The sequence below is a fragment of the Aquarana catesbeiana genome, linkage group LG11 (genome assembly GCF_042186555.1).
Source record: "Aquarana catesbeiana isolate 2022-GZ linkage group LG11, ASM4218655v1, whole genome shotgun sequence".
Classification (NCBI taxonomy): domain Eukaryota; kingdom Metazoa; phylum Chordata; class Amphibia; order Anura; family Ranidae; genus Aquarana; species Aquarana catesbeiana.
Window position 1 is genome coordinate 279,099,708 of NC_133334.1, and position 23,560 is coordinate 279,123,267.

General features: G+C 46.1%; 1 protein-coding gene across 1 annotated transcript in view; it reads left to right on the forward strand.

Annotated features, from left to right (window-relative positions):
• CDH13 (cadherin 13) overlaps positions 1–23,560 on the forward strand; it is a 902,416-nt gene that overhangs the window by 396,305 nt on the left and 482,551 nt on the right. The window contains exon 4 of the mRNA XM_073605913.1: positions 12,402–12,518. Coding sequence (XP_073462014.1) covers positions 12,402–12,518 — 117 coding nt within the window. The remainder of the gene's footprint in view (positions 1–12,401; positions 12,519–23,560) is intronic.

Consider the following 23,560-nt stretch of genomic DNA (forward strand, 5'->3'; position numbering starts at 1 on the left):
GTCTGGGTACATTTTGTAGTAAATTAGGTCATGATAATTAGGTTAGCTTTGAGTCATCCCTGCTGTATAAAGGTCTGTGAGATCTCAAAATAAAGGTAGTTCTGATGTACTCCAAGACTGATGTTGTCTAGTTCTTGGGGTTCCTATAGCCAGATCCATTGGACTTGTGTTCCAGAACTTAGGAAGCGGTATATGACGAAAGCACTCAAGCGGAGTGTGGGGCGTTCCGTGACAGCTGGCATCTGAACAGAGCGCCAGGGGAGCAAAAGGTTGGTACCACCGTTACAATGAAACTTTCACATTGCATGGGAAGTCTGCCTTTGGTATCCCCCACTCAGTGGCCACCAATAGAATCATAGCAGACATTTTCCATCTTGGAGGCCAAACAGAATGGTGGAGGTGAAGGTGGCTGAGTGGAAAGTTGGAAAAGTTGGGCTTTCCCTACACTGTGGCCACCAATAGGGGTAAAGCAAATGGCTGAACGGAGCGGTGTCGGAGAGAAAAGTAGTAAAGTATAAACATCTGGTAGGACCACCATGAAAATGGGCCTGTTGCTTTGCATGAGAAGTCTTCTCTTGGTTCCCCCCCTTCCTGTAGCGCTACCCTTGCAGGAGCCGATTGGTAATTTGGGTTCTCTGTTCTGTGCCTCAACTCCAAGAACAACCTCTGACACACCTGGCACTTATAAGAACACGAGAATAGATACCTTTAAATCAGCTGTGAATTAGCACCAGGAAATAGACACAATACTGTTTGGTGGTAAATGAACTCAATGTATGCGTTAGAATAAATGGTGGTTTAGGCATAAATGAACACACAGAAGGTAGGTTCAGACATAATCCGCTAGACAGTATGATCACTATGCCAGAGAAACTTAGAATATATTTCTGTACCACTAGACTGGGATTAACCCATGAATCAGCAATAAAGAGCACATACTATCAGCATTAACTACAATGTGAATAATAAAACTATAACTAGTCTAGAGCGCACTCTAGGAGAATGGCTAGGAGATTGTGCAATGTCCCCTGAGAGGTACCTATAAGGATAAGTAGTAGGTGAAGGTCTCTGTGTAGCAGCTGTCTTTAGTCCTAACTATTTAGCCGGCTAGCCTTGGGGCCCACTCGTACCATTGGTGTACATAAGAACAGTCCCAGTCAAGCCTGCAGACAGCAATCAGGCTACTAGCTGGCTATATGGTCAGTTCCTAAAGGACTTAGTCCTTCTCTCTAGCAACAAATAGCAAATCCCCACAGCAGCAGCTCACCAGTCACAGAGATATTGCAGCTCACCATCCGGTCACACACAGCGATTAGTGCACTCCCCGCTCTGCACTCAGGTGATTCTGGCTCTTAGCACTCCCAAACTCAGCGCTCCAGATCCCGCATAGGCCACCAATGTTCAGCAGTGGTGGTGCACACTGGACTGCAATGTGCACTCTCTGGCCTCCCTCATGGCAAGAGGAAGCCGTCTCTTGTACAGCCTGATAAAATGCAGCTCTTTTCCCTCCTCCTGGCAATATATAAATGCATACCTCCCAACTTTTTTGGGAATGAGGGACACCTATTAGCAAAAGTATGTAGGCATAGGACACACCCCCAGAGAATTACACACAAAAAAAGGTCAGTTAAGCCCACAAGTGCTTTTTTTTTACCACTACTAGTCCTTTATATTGGCATTTGAAATTTACAAATGCAGCAATTTAGAAATTGGATGAAAAGTTTAGCGTTGGGAAACACTTTTTTAAAGATAAAATGCATTTTATATAGAACTATATAGATCAGACCAAAATGAAGGACAGATGAGGAGGAAAGAGGGACAGAGGGACTTTGTTCCAAATCAGGGACAGCCCCTCAAAAATCAGGGACAGTTCCTCGAAATCAGGGACAAATGGGAGCTATGGAAATGTAGTCTAAAATCTCTTGATTTCAGTAGAGTCTCTCTCTGGACTACAGTTCCCACAGTGCAGTGCTGCCTGCCTCAATCTTTTAAACTCATCCTGCTCAGCAGCACCCTCCTCTGGCTGAGATAGCTTTTAACCAGTTCAGCACCCCAGGGCAGCAGCTACAGAGAGCAGCTGCAGCCAGTGTTTCTCTCCCTCTCCATTCCTAGCCAAGCACCTGACTACACCCTATATACTATGACCACTGATAGGAGAAACTAACAATATCCTCCATCTTTCTTTTTATCCCCCGTCTGATAGTTGCGATGTGCGGAAAATTGGTTGACTTTGTGGTAAGCCAGATCCAATCACCACTGCTTGAGTTCTTCAATGCTTTTTTTTTTTTTTTTACCTTTCCTTTGTTCTGTTCTACGCTCTCCTCTATGTATCTCTTTTTATTGTACTGGAGTCGTATTATTGGCACCTCGCTATTTTGTGTCATCCTTCTTTATTATGTACAAAATCTTTTATGATTTTCCTTTGTAAGATTAATGAAGTATTTAACTAGATTCTTTGTGCTGCTGTTTGTTTTCTTCGAGTTGTAGATCATCTCAGTGTCTTTGTGCTTGAAGCTTATTATCTAGACTTATTACGTCAAGCTCATCCCCAGCTACAAGGATTTTTTTTTTTTTTTTTGTAACTGTTGGTGTATTGAAGAAAGATCAGAAATGTTATAAACTTTTTATTGCAGTCCAGATTTTTGAGATATCCTCTTACTTTCTGTCTAATTCATTGGTGTCAAACAAAACAGAAAATGTGGGAAAGTTCCTTCAACATACACAATATTGTCAAAAGTATTGGGACGCCGGCCTTTACGCACACATGAACTTTAATGACGTCCCAGTCTTAGTCCGTAGGGTTCAATATTGAGTTGGCTCCGCCCTTTGCAGCTATAACAGCTTCAACTCTTCTAGGAAGGCCGTCCACAAGGTTTAGGAGGGTGTCTATGGGAATGTTTGACCATTCTTCCAGAAGCGCATTTGTGAGGTCAGGCACTGATGTTGGACGAGAAGGCCTGGCTCGCAGTCTCCGCTCTGATTCATCCCAAAGGAGTTCTATCGGGTTGAGGTCAGGACTCTGTGCAGGCCAGTCAAGTTCCTCCACCCCAAACTCACTCATCCATGTCTTTATGGACCTTGCTTTGTGCACTGGTCCAAACCATTTGGTGGAGGGGGATTATGGTGTGGGGTTGTTTTTCAGGGGTTGGGTTTGGCCCCTTAGTTCCAGTGAAGGGAACTCTTAAGACGTTGGCATACCAAGACATTTTAGACAATTTCATGCTCCCAACTTTGTGGAAACAGTTTGGGGATGGCCCCTTCCTTTTCCAACATGACCAGTGCACAAAGCAAGGTCCATAAAGACATGGATGAGCGCGTTTTGGGTGGAGGAACATGACTGGCCTGCACCCACTTCTGGAAGAACGGTCAAACGTTCCCAGACACCCTCCTAAACCTTGTGGACGGCCTTCCCAGAAGAGTTGAAGCTGTTATAGCTGCAAAAGGGCGGAGCCAACTCACTGACCTCAACCCAATAGAACACCTTTGGGATGAGTTAGAGCGGAGACTTCGAGCCAGGCCTTCTCATCCAACATCAGTGCCTGACCTCACAAATGCCCTTCTAAGAAGAATGGTCAAACATTCCCATAGACACACTCCTAAACCTTGTGGACGGCCTTCCCAGAAGGGTTGAAGCTGTTATAGCTGCAAAGGGTGGGCCAACTCAATATTGAACCCTACGGACTAAGACTGGGACGCTATTAAAGGTCATGTGCGTAAAGCAGGCGTCCATAGGCGTGAGCACAGGGAGTGCCAGGTGTGCCTGGGCACACCCTAATCACACTGTGCTGTGCAGAGTACCCCTGCTGCTTGGCTGCAGAGAAAGGGACTGGGGAATCTCTGTCCTCAGTCCCTTTATTTTTCTCCAAAGTGAGACATCAGGGGTCTGTTTAGACTCCTGATATTTCACCAAAGCCCCCCAATGGGGATCAGAAAAATATTGTAAAAAAATAATAAAAAAATAAAATTGGAAACAAGTAATAAAAAAAAACTACTGACACCAATCTCTGCCCTACTGACACCATCCACTGCTCTACTGACACCAATCTCTGCCCTACTAACACCATCCCCTGCTCTACTGACACCAATCTCTGCCCTACTGACACCATCCACTGCTCTACTGACACCAATCTCTGCCCTACTGACACCATCCACTGCTCTACTGACACTAACCTCTGCCCTACTGAGACTGTCCATTGCCCTATATATATTTACACAAACATGCATGTATGTTTAAGCTTTGGGGTGCACACCCTAATGCAATAGGATGCACACACCTATGCAGGTGTCCCAATACTTTTGATAATATAGTGTATCAGCCATGACCCCAGTATCATTGTTCGCAGCCGGTGGCCGGCTTTCTCATGAAAGCGCTAATGAGCCTCTGGAATGGTTTCCGGCGCAGGGAGAGGGGACATCCCCCCTCCTGCCACCCGCCGGTATTTCTCAGGGTTTACCGTTTCCTGCCAGTTTGCCCGAGAAATGATCCGACAGAACAAAGGGTTAATACTTTTTGATCACATCTATGGCCTTGGAGGACTGGAGTGACGTCATGTGTCATTTTTAATAACCTTCAATTACAATATGACTTGTACAGCAATTGTACAAGCTAGATTTTTTTTTTTTTTAATTTGCTATTTTTTCCACACAAAAGTGGAGTTATCCTTTAATCCGCAAGGCTGACAAACTGATCAATGTGTTTGGAGGAGGTGTGATCAATGTAGGATTCCAATCCGGCGTCGTACACACCTGCCGCCAGACGTAGAACCTCCTTCCTCCCCTCTCCCGTATTCGCCCCACTTTTGCTCAGCTTCTACTTCAAGTTATTATCTTGAGTTTTTCCGAACGTAAGGCTTTTCTTTGCTCTCCTCTCGGGGGGGATCATATGCTGAACAAGCAAAGCTAAATTTGAGTTTTAATGATTATTGGTTCTCAGAAAGTGCAGAGCGGAGAGCCTGCCAGTTGAGAGTCTCCGTCCTTTACACTGTGATGACACATTAATAGCACATTGTGGAGCTCAGAGATGTTCCTTCTCATCCGGAAACCACATTGGAAAACCTTCTGTGCTGAAATAGGAATCTCTATCTATAGAAAGGTCGGAGGTTTTCACTTCTCCTCGCTCAACCCAACACTGGAGAGAAAAAACTGGGACTGGAGTTGGGTTCTACATTCAGAAATGGAATACAATACAGTAATGTAGCGCTACCCCCCCAAAGGGGCCGCTGTAGATAATCTGGTTCTCTCCCAAAACAGAGCGGAGGCAGCCAGGCACATGGCAATATTTCACTCTTTCCACCTCAATAACCAGCCTGGGATTTGTCTTTTTTGGAGGCGGTGAAAGTGCTCAGTATTAATTTGGTTAAATATCGCATACTGGGACCACTACTTATTTACCGTATACATTTATTTATTTTTTTCCTTTTGTGAATGGACTTTTATCCTCCTATTTTATATGTTGTTTAACAAGCTTTTTTGCGTTATGCGCTAAATACCGCATAAAACAATAGTGAATTGGCATTTTCAGGACAGCAAGCAGTATTTGGGAAAAAGCCTAAATACTGCATGAGATCTGCTTTTGTGAAGGGAGCCCGTTATTCCACAGTATACACAATACATTGCTTGAAAAGTGGTGCCCAAGTACTGCTCCAAATCCAGGCGGCCAACGCGTTTCGCAAAAGATTGTGCTTCTTCAGGACAAGTTGTGTTGTATACAAATCATACAAAACAGTATTACATCGTGGACCGCATGGGCAGTGGTGTGCACATGGAAGCCTTAACTGCTGTAGGTTATAATCCTCCAGCCCATGCTAGTGTAAAACAGTATTACATCGTGGACCGCATAGGCAGTGGTGTGCACATGGAAGCCTTAACTGCTGTGGGTTATAATCCTCGTGCCCATGCTAGTGTAAAAAAGTATCGTGGACTGCAAGGGCAGTGGTGTGCACATGGAAGCCTTAACTGTTGTGGGAAATAATCCTTTGGCCCATGCTAGTGCAAAACAATATTACATCGTGGACCGCATGGGCAGCGGCGTGCACATGGAAGTCTTAACTGCTGTAGGTTATAACCCTCCGGCCCATGCTAGTGCAAAACAGTATCGTGGGCCGCATGGTCAGTGGTGTGCACATGGAAACCTTAACTGCTGAAGGTTATAATCCTCCGGATCATGCTAGTGTAAAACAGTATTACATCATGGACCGCATGGGCAGCGGTGTGCATATGGAAGCCTTATCTGCTGGAGGAAATAATCCTTTGGCCCATGCTAGTGCAAAACAGTATTACATTGTGGACGGCATGGACAGTGGTGTGCACATGGAAGCCTTAACTGCTGTAGGTTATAATCCCCTGGCCCATGGTAGTGTAAAACAAACAGTATTGTGGACCGCATGGGCAGTGGTGTGCACATGGAAGCCCTAACTGCTAAAGGTTATAATCCTCTGGCCCATGCTAGTGTAAAACAGTACTGTGGACCGCATGGGCAGTGGTGTGCACATAGAAGCCTTAACTGCTGTGGGAAATAATCCTTTGGCCCATGTTAGTGCAAAACAGTATTACATCGTGGACCGCATGGGCAGCGGTGTGCACATGGAAGCCTTAACTGCTGTAGGTTATAACCCTCCAGCCCATGCTGGTGAAAACAGTATCGTGGGCCACATGGGCAGCAGTGTGCACATGGAAGCCTTAACTGCTGAAGGTTATAATCCTCCGCTCCCATGCTAGTGTAAAACAGTATTACATCGTGGACCGCATGGGCAGCAACATGCATATGGAAGCTTTAACTGCTGAAGGGGGTGTGGCCTGGTTTGAGCCCGGGCTGAGGCTGTCATACACATCCTTACAGGCTTTTACTGTGATCTGCAACTTTTAGGACTTCTTTTCCCTACTAGATGTTTTGAGCTGGGACGAGCCCTGTCCTTGTCAGCACTCCTAGTGGGTTGTCATGCTAAAGGACCTGGTGAAACCTTGACCGACACATGTCATTTTTGTTGCTAGCCACTGATCTGGAAATTGTGTGTGGTGATAATCTGCGCCCCCCCCCACCACTGCATCCTGGGCCGCTGCCCCTCCTGCCCACCCCTTGTCCCAGCACAGCTTACTATGATCAGCTTTTAATTATCCCTGTAAAATCTTTAACCCTAAAGGGTAAGAAAAATGTTTGCTGTAACTGCTTATAAAGTGTTAGCTGGAGTTTGGCTTCAATTTGTTAGTGTATCTAAATCTGCTAGTCCATCTCCCCTTCCCCCCAAACCGGCAATGCTGCTGTCCAAAGTGTCCCCTGTGCTCCTTCATCCAGAGTGAGGGGGCACTCTAATACAGGATGGTGTGTTACTGGCCAGATCATCAGGTGAAAACAGAGGGAAAAAAAGCCTAAAAAAAAAAGAAAACAAATGCAGCCGCCACATCTAATGATCAGTAAGCTGCAATATATACAGTTACTAGTATACAATATTTTCCAGTACACTTGGTTGCTGGGTGACAGGTCCTCTTTGGATGTGGATCATCTGCCGTCTCTCTTGGTGTGCAGGTTTTGCAGAGAAGGTCCGGAGGCGCTGTGTACTTGTTTGTAACTAGCGCGGCTTTACGGTTGGATTTTAGAGTGTGTGTTTTAATGGCTTTAGGATTGTACTGCCGGGGATCTCAGAGCACGATAAGAATGCAATTTAATCTCTCTCTATGCTGTTATTGAAAGAGAAGAAATGATACAGTTCTGTGTGGCTTAAAAAGAAATTGAAAGGTAATATAGCTTTGTAAGCTTCGAAAAAAAAAAAAAAATCCATTGTTGGCGTCAGAAAACATAAATGCCTTTAAACAGTCCGCAGCTTTAGTGCAGCTAGGAGCTGCGTTTAAAGTGGAACTCCGAGCAAAGCAAAGCACTCACGCTCGTCTTTCCTATTCAGCAAGCCCCTCTGTTTGTGCCTCTTTGAAACTGTAGGAAACCTTTATCATGTCTTCCGTCTCTGACCATCTCTTGTATCATGTCTTCCGTCTCTGACCATCTCTTGTATCATGTCTGCAGTCTCTGACCATCTCTTGTATCATGTCTGCAGTCTCTGACTATATATTGTATCATGTCTGCAGTCTCTGATCATCTCTTGTACCAAGTCTTCCGTCTCTGACCATCTCCTGTATCATGTCTGCAGTCTCTGACCATCTCTTGTACCATGTCTGCAGTCTCTGACCATCTCTTGTACCATGTCTGCAGTCTCTGACCATCTCCTGTATCATGTCTCCAGTCTCTGACCATCTTCTGTTTCATGTCTGCAGTCTCTGACCACCTCCTGTATCATGTCTGCAGTCTCTGACCATCTCTTGTTTCATGTCTGCAGTCTCTGACCATCTCTTGTATCATGTCTGCAGTCTCTGACCATCTCATGTTTCATGTCTGCAGTCTCTGATCATCTCCTGTATCATGTCTGCAGTCTCTGACCATCTCTTGTATCATGTCTGCAGTCCCTGACCATCTCTTGTATCATGTCTGCAGTCTCTGACCATCTTCTGTTTCATGTCGGCAGTCTCTGACCATCTTCTGTATCATGTCTCCAGTCTCTGACCATCTTCTGTTTCATGTCGGCACTCTCTGACCACCTCCTGTATCATGTCTGCAGTCTCTGACCATCCCTTGTATTCTGTCCGCAGTCTCTGACTATCTTCTGTATCATGTTTACAGTCTTGGGTCATCTCTTGTATCATGTCTGCAGTCTCTGACCATCTCTTGTATCTTATCTGCAGTCTCTGACCCTATCTTCTGTAGCATGTCTGCAGTCTCTGACCATCTCCTGTGCCATGTCAGTGGGAGGAATAGTTCCCCATCCTTGGAGTCAGTGGGAGGAATAGTGCCCCATCATTGGTGTCAGTGGGAGGAATAGTGCCCCATCCTTGGTGTCAGTGGGAGGAATAGTGCCTCATCATTGGTGTCAGTGGGAGGAATAGTGCCCCATCCTTGGAGTCAGTGGGAGGAATAGTGCCCCATCCTTGGAGTCAGTGGGAGGAATAGTGTCCCATCGTTGGTGTCAGTGGAAGGAATAGTGCCCCATCTTTGGAGTTAGTGGGAGGAATAGTGCCTCATCCTTGGTGTCAGTGGGAGGAATTACTGCCACATATTTGGTGTCAGTGAGAGGAATAGTGCTCCATCATTGGTGTAAGTTGGAGGAATTATGCCCCACTGTTGAAGGAATAGTGTATCATGGTTGGTGTCAATGGGACTAATAGTGCCTGGAATAAAGTGGGAGGAATAAAGTCTCAAGGGCCGGATAAAAACATACTGAGGGCCGCATCTGGCCCTAGGGCCACAGTGTGGAGACCACAGTTCTAAGGGGACAGAATAACCTCTGTAGCAGTCTTATATTATTTACCACCAACCTGGCTTCTACTGCCTCCTCCACAGATCATCCTGTCCTTAGTTTACAGTAATTCTCTTCCCAACCTTTCTATCTAAAACGTGTCCCTTTGTCCAGAGGAACATTCTGACATGTTCTCTAAAAGCTTTCTCTTGTAAACAGCATTATTGACAATGTAGTCAAATCTTCTGGTAACGGTGATTACATATGTAGTGCTTTTTGTATAGTCCTCCCCAAATCCATGGCAGTTGAACATAAAAATAATAGTAAAAGGTGAACGTCTATTCTTCCAGTGACGGGCAAACCAATTTGGATGGTGAAAGCTTTTCAAACTCTTCGAAACACCCTGCTGAGATCAATGCTGCGCCGGACAGTAATTTGACTTTATTTTTCAATGTCCTCAGCAAAAAAGCTTGACACTATCAGGACTAATTTGTCCGACTTTCTAAATCACCGAGAAGGCAGCTGCTCCCTCTAGTAACTAATAATGAGCTCCGGAAGGGCCCACCTTTCACATATTCTTAAATGTTTCCTGAGGCGGATCAATATGTTTACAGCATTCTTGTTTAATCCCATGACAAGATGTAATGAAGTTTCTCTCCCGCCAGGAGTAATGTAACTGGCTTTCTGATACTGAACTGATGATTTATTTAAATGCGCAAATTGTTTGAGTGTCCCCGAAGATTTGGTAATACAAGAAAAAAAAATGATGTTGAGATATTTTTGCGAAAATTTGAAAATTAACTGTTTGTAGGGGAATCTTTGCTCTAGACTAATTTTCTAGACCATGGTTGGCCAACCTAAAGACAATGAGCATTTCAATGAACACTTGAAGGGTCCAAGGGTTGACTAACCAGTTAGGCCAAGAGGTAACAGTTCTTGATAACAGCAAGGAAGCAAATACTGGCACTTCCAGTAGAGCTTTGTTCCAGGCCAGGGGTGTCAAACTAAATTTCATAGTGGGCCGCATCAGCATTATGGTTGCCCTCAAAGGGCTGGTTGTACAGTATCTGTAAGTAATTGATATCTACTCTTTATCACAGCCTTTCTCAACCTTTCCAACACAGAGGAACCCTTGAAATAACTTTCCATCCTCAGGGAACCTCTGCTAATAGTTACTATATCTGCAACTCATGATACATTAGTGTGATGGTCAGTGGAAAGAATGCACCTTACATTTGTGATCATTGGGAAGAATTCCCCGCTTTACAGATAGTGAAAAAAATATCAATGATGTCAATGGGAACTTATCTGAAAGACAGAAATTGCTCATTGCTCAAGGGACCCCTAGCAACCTCTGGAGGAGATCTAGGATGCATGGAAGCCTGGTTGAGAAACTCTACTTTATCATATTTAATAATTGCCTCTGCATTCAATTATTACTGGTTTTTGTAATAACTTACTGTAATGGGGCGTACACACGGTCGGACTTTTCAGCTACAAAAGTCCGACAGCCTGTCCGACAGACTTTCGACGGACTTTCGACGGACTTGCGGCGGACTTTCTAACGAACAGACTTGCCTACACACGATCACACAAAAGTCCGTCGAATTCTTACGTGATGATGTACACCGGACTAAAATAAGGAAGTTGATAGCCAGTAGCCAATAGCTGCCCTAGCGTGGGTTTTTGTCCGTCAGACTAGCATACAGACGAGCGGATTTTTCGACCGGACTCGAGTCCGTCGGAAAGATTTGAAGCATGTTTCAAATCTAAAGTCCGTCGGATTTGAGGCTGAAAAAGTCAGTTGAAAGTCCGGAGAAGCCCACACATGATCGGATTACCAGCCAGCTTTAGTCCGTCAGCGTCCGTTGGACTTTTGTAGACGAAAAGTCCGACCGTGTGTACGCGGCATAAGTCTTAAGCTGTGAAGGATGGGTGCAGACCAGCATGGAGCGCACTTACACTCTTGTAGAAGATGATGTAAGTCTGAAAAGGAGGGCCTGCACACTGCTGGTATCATCGGCAAGAATTTTTATTGGACATTGCTCAAACTGAACATGGTTCTGCCATGGGGTTCTGTCTGAGCAGTCTCCAATAAAGTTTCTTGTGGATGATACCAGCGGCCGGTGGCCCTCTTTTTTTAACTGGGATTGTATTATTCTCATAATAAATATAAGCAGATGTCCAGAACACCCTTCACCCCTTTACATGAGATGTCAAGAGCATCCACCATCAGAAGTCAAAAGTTCCCCACCCTCCCTTACATCACATTGCACCCCTCTTACCTTTTGCTTCTTCCGGGAATAAGCTGGTGGTGGAAGCAGAAAGTGCAGAGTCTGGAAGAGGACCAACGGAGGGCTGGAGTCAGATGAATGCTGAGACTTGGGTAGGCGGAGACGAGGGTGTGCTACAGCTGCACAGATAGGCCCAAGATCTGTAGGAGGAGTTCTGGGGGGTGGGGGGCAAGGACAAGCCTCTCATGGAGAAGAGCAGGAACTGGGCGGAGGAGTTTGTTGGGAGCCTGAGACAATGGTGATGCCACAGCTACAGGAGGGTTGTGAGGGCCACATGATATGGTCTGGTGGGCTGGATTCCGCCCGTGGGCTTTGTCTTTGACACATCTGCTCAATGCTGTTTTCTTTAGATCATAGTTTGCCAATCTGAGGACAGTGAACATTTTAATGAACATTTGAAGGGTCCAAAGGTTGACAAACCAGTTAGGACAAGACGGTAACGGTTCTTGATAGCGGCAAGGAAGCAATTAGTGTCACTTCCAGCAGAGCCTTGTTCTAGGCAGAAGGTAAACAGTATAAATCAATAACAACTTAACAAGTAGGAACATAAGCAACACCCCCGTAATTGTTGCATGTTGTCTTAAAGCTCACCACTCACAGAAAGGCCTCTTTCACGTGGCCTCAGGTGTAGAATACAGCCGGCGGTGGCTGCTCGCATGCTGCTGCACATTTAAATCCTTTAATGTCCTTAGCAGTTGGGTCCCCATAGTCGGTTTTCTTTTTCTTTTTTTAACTTTGGTAAACTATTTTTCTACAGCTTTTGAGCATTAAAACATGAAAATGATTGCACACCATTGTTAAATATACTTTTTTGATTGTTGTCTTTCAGAACATGCTTAAAGTACCAAGACATCTCTCACTTATGCGACACAGGAGATCAATTGTGGCACCTCCAGTCTCAATTGCGGAGAACCAGCGAACGCCATTTCCAAAGATTGTGGGCAAGGTAAGACCTGACTATGTTGTATAACTGCTGCTGTTTTTGGTATGCAAATGAGAAGCCAAAAAAATGATCAAATCTTCAGTGTGCTCTCCAGTCCGTTTACTTGGAACAAGCGGTTTAATTCGGACTTGGACATTTTGAGGTCTTTTACATGGACGGCATGTCAACTGGTTTTCTCTTGGGGTTCTGCACAGGACTGCTAGAAGGATGCTGCCATCATTGGTGGCTCTTGGAGAGTCCGGGGACAAGTGATAGATGGAAATAATAACCCGTCCTCCATAGATGTTGTAATGTGAACTCAGCTTCTGGGTCCTCCTAGGTAAAAAGCATCTCAATGGGGTGACATGAATGTAAGTTGCTCTGGCTGTGAGGATCAAGATTGATTGCCTGCCTGGATTTAAATCAGCGAGTGTTTGTTTGAGAAGTATTTTCATTCTTTCATTCTTCTAGAACAGCGATCTCCAAACTGCGGCCCTTTGCTTGCATTTTTCCAGCCCTTCGGGTACTATTCACCCCACTGACACCAACAATGGGGCACTATTCCTCCAACTGATATAATGGTGGAACACTATTCCTCAGACTGATACTAATGAGGGGGCACTATTACTCCCACTGAAACCAATGATGGGGTACTATTCATCCCACTGACATCAATGGTGGGGACACTATTCCTCCCACTGATACCAATGATGGGACACTATTCCTCCCACTGATACCAATGATGGGACACTATTCCTCCCACTGATACCAATGATGAGGCATGTTTCCTTCGACTGATACCAAATATGGGGCACTATTCCTTCCACTGACACCCATAGGGCACTATTCCTTCTACTGACACCAATGATGGTGCACTATTCCTTTCACTGATTCCAATGATGGGGTACTATTCCTTCTACTGACACCCATAGGGGCACTATTCTTTCCACTGACACCATTGATGAAGCACTATTCCTTCCACTGCTACCAATGATGGGACACTATTCCTTCCACTGACACCCATATTGGTACTATTCCTTCCACTGACACCAGTGATGGGGTGCTATTCTTTCCACTGAAACCAATGATGGGTCACTATTCCTCCCACTGACACCAATGATGGGACACTATTCCTCCCACTGACACCAATGATGGGACACTATTCCTTCCACTGACACCCATAGGGGCACTAGTCCTTCCACTGACACCAATGATGGGGCGCTATTCTTTCCACTGACACCAATGATGGGAGGGACACTATTCCTTCCACTGACACCCATAGGGGCACTATTCCTTCCACTGACACCAATGATGGGACACTATTCCTTCCAATGACACCAATGATGGGGCACTATTCCTTCCACTGACACCAATGATGGGGCACTATTCCTTCCACTGACACCAATGATGGGGCTCTATTCCTCCCACTGACACCAATGACGGGGCACTATTCCTCCCACTGACTCCAATGATGGGGCACTATTCCTACCACCATTACTAACGATGGGACACTATTTCTCCTCCTACTGGCCATAGGCATTATGTAATTTTTTTACACCCACTGACCACAAAGTCTAAAAACATTGCTTACTCCCACTGATGCTGGGGCATTTTCTACTCCCACTGGCCAAAGCTTGCCCCCGCCACCCTAAAGTCTGAAGGATAGTGATCTGGCCCTTTGTTTAGAAAGTTTGGAGAGCCCTGTTCTAGAGTACAACATTTCACCCTCTCTACAACATTTCACTTGCAGCATCACCTGCTGGTGACATATGGTAGTGAGTTGTTGTGACCATTAAAGCACAAGTTCATTTTTAGCAACAGTTCTGCTTTGTATCATTTTAGTTTTGTAACGTATTTGCTGTGTGTATTTTTTTCTTTTAATTACCATTTCTCCTTTTTGTTTTAATTATTTCTTTTTTTATGTCTTTAAAGTTCTATAAAAGGAAACCGTTTTCCTTATTTTTTTATTTTTTTCATAGAAAATGTTGTTTTTCTCAAATTACATTCTGGTAATGTTATGGGGTCAATGTAGAAAACAGCACTTAGCGGAGTTTTTGTATTGAATGAGGTTTCCAGAATGCAAGAAAATCCCCGTTTGCTTCTTGGATGCTTTTCTTTCATTTTAAAGTTTTTTTTGTAATTGGCGAAGTGAGAAAAGAGTTCCAGTGTGTTATGTGTAGTCTCGCTTGATCAGAAAGTATGAACAGCCCTCTTTTGACTTCCTCTTCCGGTCTGAACTGTTATTTGGTCTATCAAATCATCAAAATGCTGGATCAAAGCGAACGTTGTGGTCGAACAAGGCAGTGGGTTTACAACAAGGGTGCAAACGCCTAGTGCTTTATCTACAGCACTTTATTTAGGAGATATATAAGATACAAATTATACTGCGTTCATTTTGACTTTGACATTTTGAGCTTCTGTTACATGGAGAACATGCCAACTGATTTTCTCTCGGAGTTCCATCATTGATTGCTCTTGGAGAGTCTGGGGACAAGTGATAGATGTGTATGACGACCCATTCTCTATAGATGTTGTGCCTGTGCACTCAGCTCCTAGGTCCTCCTAGGTGAAGCATCTCAACAGGGTGACATGACTGCATTATCTGCAGCACTTTATTTAAAAGATAAAAGATACAGATTATACTCACAAACCAATGATGAATGGCAGCATATTGCAAAAACAGAAGTCTGCCCTCCAACCTCATAGGTCCAAATGGATGACATAACCAGCTGACGTGTTTCGGGGGGGAAGCCCCCTTTCTCAAGGCAGTGACTGATGAGTCAATGACAAGGAGTCATTGCTCTGAGAAAGGGGGTTGGTCCCCTGAAACACGTCAGCTGGTTATGTCATCCATTTGGACCTATGAGGTTGGATAGCCCCTTCAATACCGGGCACTGTCACCTGCCCAGGCTAATTTTCAGCTTTCATTGCTGTCGCACTTTCAATAACAATTGCGCGGTCATGCAACACTGTACGCAAATTCAATTTTTATAATTTTTTTTGAGACAGCTAGAGCTTTCTTTTGGTGGTATTTAATCACCAATGGGTTTTTAGTTTTTTTGCTAAACAAACAAAAAATAGACCAACCTTTTTTCTTTGTTTCTGTTATAAAATTTTGCAAATAAGTAATTTTTATTCTTCATTGATGTGCGCTGATTAGACTGCACTAATGGGCACTGATGAGGCGGCACTAGTGAGGCGACACTGATGGGCACTGATGAGGTGGAACTGATGGGTACTGATAAGCTTTACTGATGGGCACTCATGGGCACTGATGAGGTTGCACGGGTGAGGCTGCACTAATGGGCACTGATGAGGCTGCACTAATGGGCACTGATGAGGCTGCACTGATGGGCACTGATGAGGCTGCACTGATGTGCATTGATGAGGCTGCACTGATGGGTACTGATGAGGCAGCATTGATGGGCACTGATGAGACTAAACTGATGGGCACTGATGAGACTAAACTGATGGGCACTGATAAGACTAAACTGATGGGCACTGATGAGGCTGCACTGATGTGAAATGATGAGGCTGCACTGATGGGCACTGATGAGGCAGCACTGATAGGCACTGATGAGGTGGAACTGGTGGGCACTGATTAGCTTTACTGATGGGCATTCATGGGCACTGATGAGGCTGCACTGGTGAGGCAGCACTGATGGGGACTGATGAGGCAGCACTGATGGGAACTGATGGGCACTGATAAGCTTCACTGATGTGCACTGATGAGGCTACACTGATAAGATGGCACTGATGGGAAGTGATAGGTGGCATTGATGGGCACTGATGAGGCTGCACTGATGGGCACTGATGAGGCTGCACTAGTGAGGTGACACTGATGGGCACTGATGAGGTGGAACTGATGGGTACTGATAAGCTTTACTGATGGGCACTCATGGGCACTGATGAGGTTGCACGGGTGAGGCTGCACTAATGGGCACTGATGAGGCTGCACTAATGGGCACTGATGAGGCTGCACTGATGGGCACTGATGAGGCTGCACTGATGTGCATTGATGAGGCTGCACTGATGGGTACTGATGAGGCAGCATTGATGGGCACTGATGAGACTAAACTGATGGGCACTGATGAGACTAAACTGATGGGCACTGATGAGACTAAACTGATGGGCACTGATGAGGCTGCACTGATGTGAAATGATGAGGCTGCACTGATGGGCACTGATGAGGCAGCACTGATAGGCACTGATGAGGTGGAACTGGTGGGCACTGATTAGCTTTACTGATGGGCATTCATGGGCACTGATGAGGCTGCACTGGTGAGGCAGCACTGATGGGGACTGATGAGGCAGCACTGATGGGAACTGATGGGCACTGATAAGCTTCACTGATGTGCACTGATGAGGCTACACTGATAAGATGGCACTGATGGGAAGTGATAGGTGGCATTGATGGGCACTGATGAGGCTGCACTGATGGGCACTGATGAGGCTGCACTAGTGAGGTGACACTGATGGGCACTGATGAGGTGGAACTGATGGGCACTGAAAGCTTTACTGATGGGCAATGATGGGCACTGATGAGGTTGCACTGGAGAGGCAGTAATGATAGACACTGATGAGCCTGCACCGATGGGCACTGATGAGACTAAACTGATGGGCACTGATGAGGCTGCACTGATGTGCATTGATGAGGCAGCACTGATGGGTACTGATGAGGCAGCACTGATGGGTACTGATGAGGCAGCACTGATGGGCACTGATGAGGCTGCACTGATGAGACTAAAATGATGGGCACTGATGAGCCTGCACTGATGTGAATTGATGAGGCTGCACTGATGGGTACTGATGAATTGGAACTGATGGGCACTGATAAGCTTTAGTGATGGGCATTAATGGGCACTGATGAGGCTGCACTGGTGAGGCAGCACTGATGAGGCAGCACTGAAGGGAACTGATGGGCACTGATAAGCTTTACTGATGGGCTCTGATGTGCACTGATGAGGCTACACTGATGAGATGGCACTTATGGGCAGTGATAGGTGGCATTGATGGGCACTGATAAGCTGCACTGATGGGCACTGATGAGGCTGCACTGATGGACACTGCTATTTGGCATTGATGGGCACTAGTAAGCTGCACTAATGGGCACTGATGAGGCTGCACTAATGGGCACTGATGAGGCTGCACTGATGGGCACTGATGAGGCTGCACTGATGTGCATTGATGAGGCTGCACTGATGGGTACTGATGAGGCAGCATTGATGGGCACTGATGAGACTAAACTGATGGGCACTGATGAGACTAAACTGATGGGCACTGATGAGACTAAACTGATGGGCACTGATGAGGCTGCACTGATGTGAAATGATGAGGCTGCACTGATGGGCACTGATGAGGCAGCACTGATAGGCACTGATGAGGTGGAACTGGTGGGCACTGATTAGCTTTACTGATGGGCATTCATGGGCACTGATGAGGCTGCACTGGTGAGGCAGCACTGATGGGGACTGATGAGGCAGCACTGATGGGAACTGATGGGCACTGATAAGCTTCACTGATGTGCACTGATGAGGCTACACTGATAAGATGGCACTGATGGGAAGTGATAGGTGGCATTGATGGGCACTGATGAGGCTGCACTGATGGGCACTGATGAGGCTGCACTAGTGAGGTGACACTGATGGGCACTGATGAGGTGGAACTGATGGGCACTGAAAGCTTTACTGATGGGCAATGATGGGCACTGATGAGGTTGCACTGGAGAGGCAGTAATGATAGACACTGATGAGCCTGCACCGATGGGCACTGATGAGACTAAACTGATGGGCACTGATGAGGCTGCACTGATGTGCATTGATGAGGCAGCACTGATGGGTACTGATGAGGCAGCACTGATGGGTACTGATGAGGCAGCACTGATGGGCACTGATGAGGCTGCACTGATGAGACTAAAATGATGGGCACTGATGAGCCTGCACTGATGTGAATTGATGAGGCTGCACTGATGGGTACTGATGAATTGGAACTGATGGGCACTGATAAGCTTTAGTGATGGGCATTAATGGGCACTGATGAGGCTGCACTGGTGAGGCAGCACTGATGAGGCAGCACTGAAGGGAACTGATGGGCACTGATAAGCTTTACTGATGGGCTCTGATGTGCACTGATGAGGCTACACTGATGAGATGGCACTTATGGGCAGTGATAGGTGGCATTGATGGGCACTGATAAGCTGCACTGATGGGCACTGATGAGGCTGCACTGATGGACACTGCTATTTGGCATTGATGGGCACTAGTAAGCTGCACTGATGGGCACTGATGAGGCTGCACTGATGAGACTGCACTGATGGGCACTGATAGTTGGCATTGATGGGCATTGATAAGCTGCTCTGATGGGCACTGATGAGGCTGCACTGATGAGACAGTACTGATGGGCACTGATAGTTGGCATTGATGGGCATTGATAAGCTGCACTGATGGACACTGATGGGGCTGCACTGATAATCAGGGCACTGATAAGGCACGTCTATGGACGCCCTCCCAAAATGAGAGAACTGCGCTGTACTCATCTTTCGGCTATGGACCGGTAATAAAGGGGTTGAAGGGTGGTCACAATTTGCTCTACTTCGTGAGGCAGCCTTTCCCAACACGTTGGAACCCTCGAAAAGAGAAATCCAATATTCCCTGGATCCCGATGCTCAGATGTTTAGCCCATGCTTGCTGTTGAGTTGCATCTTTTGTTGTATTCCTGAAGTGGGCGTCTGGTTCTTCTATTAGAGTCTCCCGCGATGAATAGATCACATTTATCCTCCGCTTAATTTATGGCGTTGGAAAGCACGCAAATAACTTTTTATTTTCCTCTTCTGTAATGCTATAATTACACGGTACTTAGATGTGTACAAATGTTGTTCTACGTCTTTTTATTGCTGATAAGTCCACAAAATTGACCTTATTGTTGAATGTAAGACTAGGCAAAACATATTATAGTTTTTCAATAGAGCCGGAAAGGATTGGATTAGGTAGACTCTCCCACACGGCACTCACAAAGTGTGTCGGCATGACCTCCATATCTACACAACCGGAACCAGTAAAGAGTCGGCAAGGAGGATTCTTATAGTCTTCACAATCTATATACCTGACCCGTTTTTTTTTTTTTTTTCTTAGCAAATTTAATTTGAACTTTATAGAACTCCTGAAGCTCATGCATAATTCTGAAGCCACGTTCCTTCTGTTCTCTTTTGTTTAATTGGTTCCTTGGTGGCCACTTCTACACCTCTCCGTGTCACCATTCCCGACTCAAGTCACATCTGTGATTTTATGTTTCTTAAAGTGGTTCTAAAGGCTGAAGGTTCATTTACCTTCATTCATTCTATACATGAAGGTAAAAAAAAATCTTCTACGTAGGGGGGCCACAAGGAGATTTGGGGGGGGGATTTGTGTTGGGTAGGGGATTTTGGGGGGGGGGCAGCAGGGGGTAAGAATTGTTCTAGGAGGGAATTTTTTGTTGGGGGGGTTATAGGAAAGGTGATTTGGGGGATTTGTGTTGGAAAGGGGGATGGGGAAGAGGATTTGTGCTTGGAGGGAGGATTTGGGGTAATTGTGCTAGAAGAAGTGATATAGTAGAGGGGGAGGGGATTTGTGCTAGGAGGGGAATTCTTTTTTTTTTGGGGGGGGGGGGGGGGTTGTGACAGTAGGGATGATTAGGGGGGGGGGGATTTATGCTAGGAGGGGAATTCTTTTTTTTTTTGGGGGGGGGGGCATTTGTGACAGTAGGGATGATTAGGGGGGGATTTGTGCTAGGAGGGGAATTCTTTTTTTTTTGTTTGGGGGGGGGGGGTTGTGACAGTAGGGATGATTAGGGGGGGATTTTTGCTAGGAGGGGAATTCTTTTTTTTGAGGGGGGGGGGGTATTGACAGTAGGGATGATTAGGGGGGGATTTGTGCTAGGAGGGGAATTCTTTTTTGGGGGTGGAGGGGGGGTTGTGACAGTAGGGATAATTGGGGGGGGGGATTTCTGCTAGGAGGGGGAATATGTGCTGGGAAGGGGGGGGGAGGATGTGGAATTTGAGGAGTAAAGGATTTGTGCTAGGAGGAGTGATTCCTTTTTTGTGGGGGGGGGGGGGTGCTGGGGGGACTTGGGGAGAGAGAGGATTTGAGCTGGGAGGGGGGATGGGGGGGTCAAAGATTTTCGCTGGGAGCAGAGATTTCAGCATGGGGCCGATTTGTACTGGGAGGAGGGGGAATTTATGCTTAGATTAGTGCTCAATTATTTTTTTTTTGGGGGGGGGGATTTTGCTGACACATAATGCTTACATATCTTGGGGGGTGGGGGGTTGCAGTTTGCCATGTTTGGCTCCTCCCCCCCTCCAATGCTTACCTGAGCCCGGTCTCGATCCAGCAATGTGCATGAGAGCATTGGCTCTCCAGGGTCCCTTTCCTCCTCATTGGCTCCTGCTTCTGCCAATCACAGCTGGTGAGGAGGGAGTGGGGGGGTGGGGCAAACTGTGCTCTTTTTTTTTAATGAACACACAGGGCCGGATCAGGAGCGAGCACGCACGAGCGCCCCCAGAACAAGCTGCTTGCTCCAGGGGGGCATTCTGCAGGGGGGAGGGGCCAGTAGCGCCAGTGGGGGACCTAAGAAGAGAAGGATCGGGGCTGCTCTGTGCAAAGCCATTACACAGAGCAGGTAGGTATCAATCTTTTTTTTTTTTTACAAAGAAAAAATATTCCCCTCGGGGTGATCTCTGTACATTGCAAGGATTATAACAAACTTTGTTGCAGATTCAGACCTTTTGTTATTTTGTAGAAATCCCTGTGTGTTCCTCTGTGCTCATGTGGGAAAGTGAATCTAATGGGAGTGGTTTCATAATTATCAATCAGCCGCTACACCTGCAGGGCTCTAATGAGGAAAGCGGCAGGGTCTGCATCCCTTTAGTCGTGATTTCCTATTGGGAGGATGTCCCCCAAAAATGATATTTTTGTTGCCTGAAATCTGACTTGTATCTTAGAGCAGAATTCTGTGAATATCAGTGAGCCAATCACACAAGCAGGAAATGACATTTCTGGAGGGGGGGAGGGGGGGTCTGTATGCCATCTGTGTACAGAACGCCTCCAGGTGGCCAGATTGCATTTTACAGAAAATTACAGCGGCTGCAGATTGAAAAGGAAAGGGAATATTTAATAGCATCCAATTACAATAGGTTATATATAGGCCTGATTATTTTCTCTTTTTTGCTATTTTTTTTCCCGACGAAAGTGGAGTTACCCTTTAATGTTGTACCTTTACAATCACTTTAAATCCTGATTTTATTGTAAAGCGGTTGCATTCGTTTTTTTTTTTTTTTTTGTTTTTTCTTTTTTTTTTCAAGCCATCTACATTTTTAGCAAGTACAGAAAATTCATTAAAAAATAAAAATAAAAGTCGCTCTCCTTCTCTATAATTAGGCTCTCAGTGACGTGAAATTCATTAGAAAAGCAAATGTCCATTAAAGTTTACTTCGGGCTTTTAGAAGGAGAGCAGTAACTTCTTTCTTGTTTGTTGGGACATTGTGGCCCACCCTTTGCAGCTATAACAGCTTCAACTCTTCTGGGAAGGCCGTCCACAAGGTTTAGGAGGGTGTCTATGGGAATGTTTGACCATTCTTCCAGAAGCGCATTTGTGAGGTCAGGCACTGATGTTGGACGAGAAGGCCTGGCTCGCAGTCTCCTCTCTAATTCATCCCAAAGGTGTTTTATCGGGTTGAGGTCAGGACTCTGTGCAGGCCAGTCAAGTTCCTCCACCCCAAACTCGTCCATCCATGTCTTTATGGCTGCAGCTGCCCCTTTCTCCTGCCCGTGCCACCACAGTCCTCCCAACTGGCTCTACATTCACCCCAGACTGCTGCATCCCAGTCCTCTCAGGTTTTCTGACTGTGTGTCACTCACCAGCCCTCTTGGCAGTTCCCTTTTCTCTTGGAGACTTGCCTGGCATATAAACAGAAAAGTCAGTGCTACTACCCATACATCACATAGAAAGCAGAGTTCCCAGGTGCTCGATCCACAGTCGCTGGCTGAGTAGGAAAATGAGGAAAAGACGATCCGCACTCCGGTGATTGCTCTTAAGAAGTATAATATTTATTGACAAGCCACAGTGACCAAACGCAAATAAGAACAGTTGACGTGTTTCAGCCTATAAGGCCTTAGTCATAACCAGACTTGCCTGGCAGTGTTCCCCCGCTGTCCTCTCTGTGCTCTGGTCTGGGTGGTGGAAGGTCGGTTGTAGGAGAGTTTTCTTGCACTAACAGGGGTTCCTGCAGCTCCTCCAGACCTTTCTGCGCTGGTCCTAATCATTTGGTGGAGGGGGGATTATGGTGGGGGGGGGTTGTTCTTCAGGGGTTGGGTTGGCCCCTTAGTTCCAGTGAAGGGAACTCTTAAGGCGTCAGCATACTGAGATATTTTGGACAATTTCATGCTCCCAACTTTGTGGGAACAGTTTAGGGATGGCCCCAACATGACTGCGCACCAGTGCACGAAGCAAGGTCCATAAAGACATGGGTGAGCCAGCTTGGGGTGGAGGAACTTGACTGGCCTGACCTCAACCCGATAGAACACCTTTGGGATGAATTAGAGCGGAGACTGCGAGTCAGGCCTTGTCGCTCAATATTATTCCTCACAAATGGTGGAAGACACACTCCTAAACCTTGTGGACGGCCTTCCCAGAAGAGCTGAAGCTGTTATAGCTGCAAAGGGCGAGGCCAACTCAATATTGAACCCTACGGACTAAGACTGGGATGCCATTAAAGTTCATGTGCGTTTAAAGGCAGACGTCCCAACAGGCATGTACTGGCCATCGGGACTACAGGGAGTTTCCCGGTGGGCCGATGGCTCAGTGGGCTGGTTTCAGTGATAGCCTGTCAAAGTAATGGCTTTCTTGGTTCGCCCTCAACTTCACGCAGTGATGTGAGAGATGAGAAAAATACAGAGGAGAATAAGTGAAATAATAAAAGAGGTTAGCGAGTACTCCTTATGTTATGCTACCTATGTATTTTTTGCACAATTGCGTTTATAGGCTGTTTTTGTGCTTGTTTGCACAATTAAAGTGGGCCGGTCTGGATGAAGTCC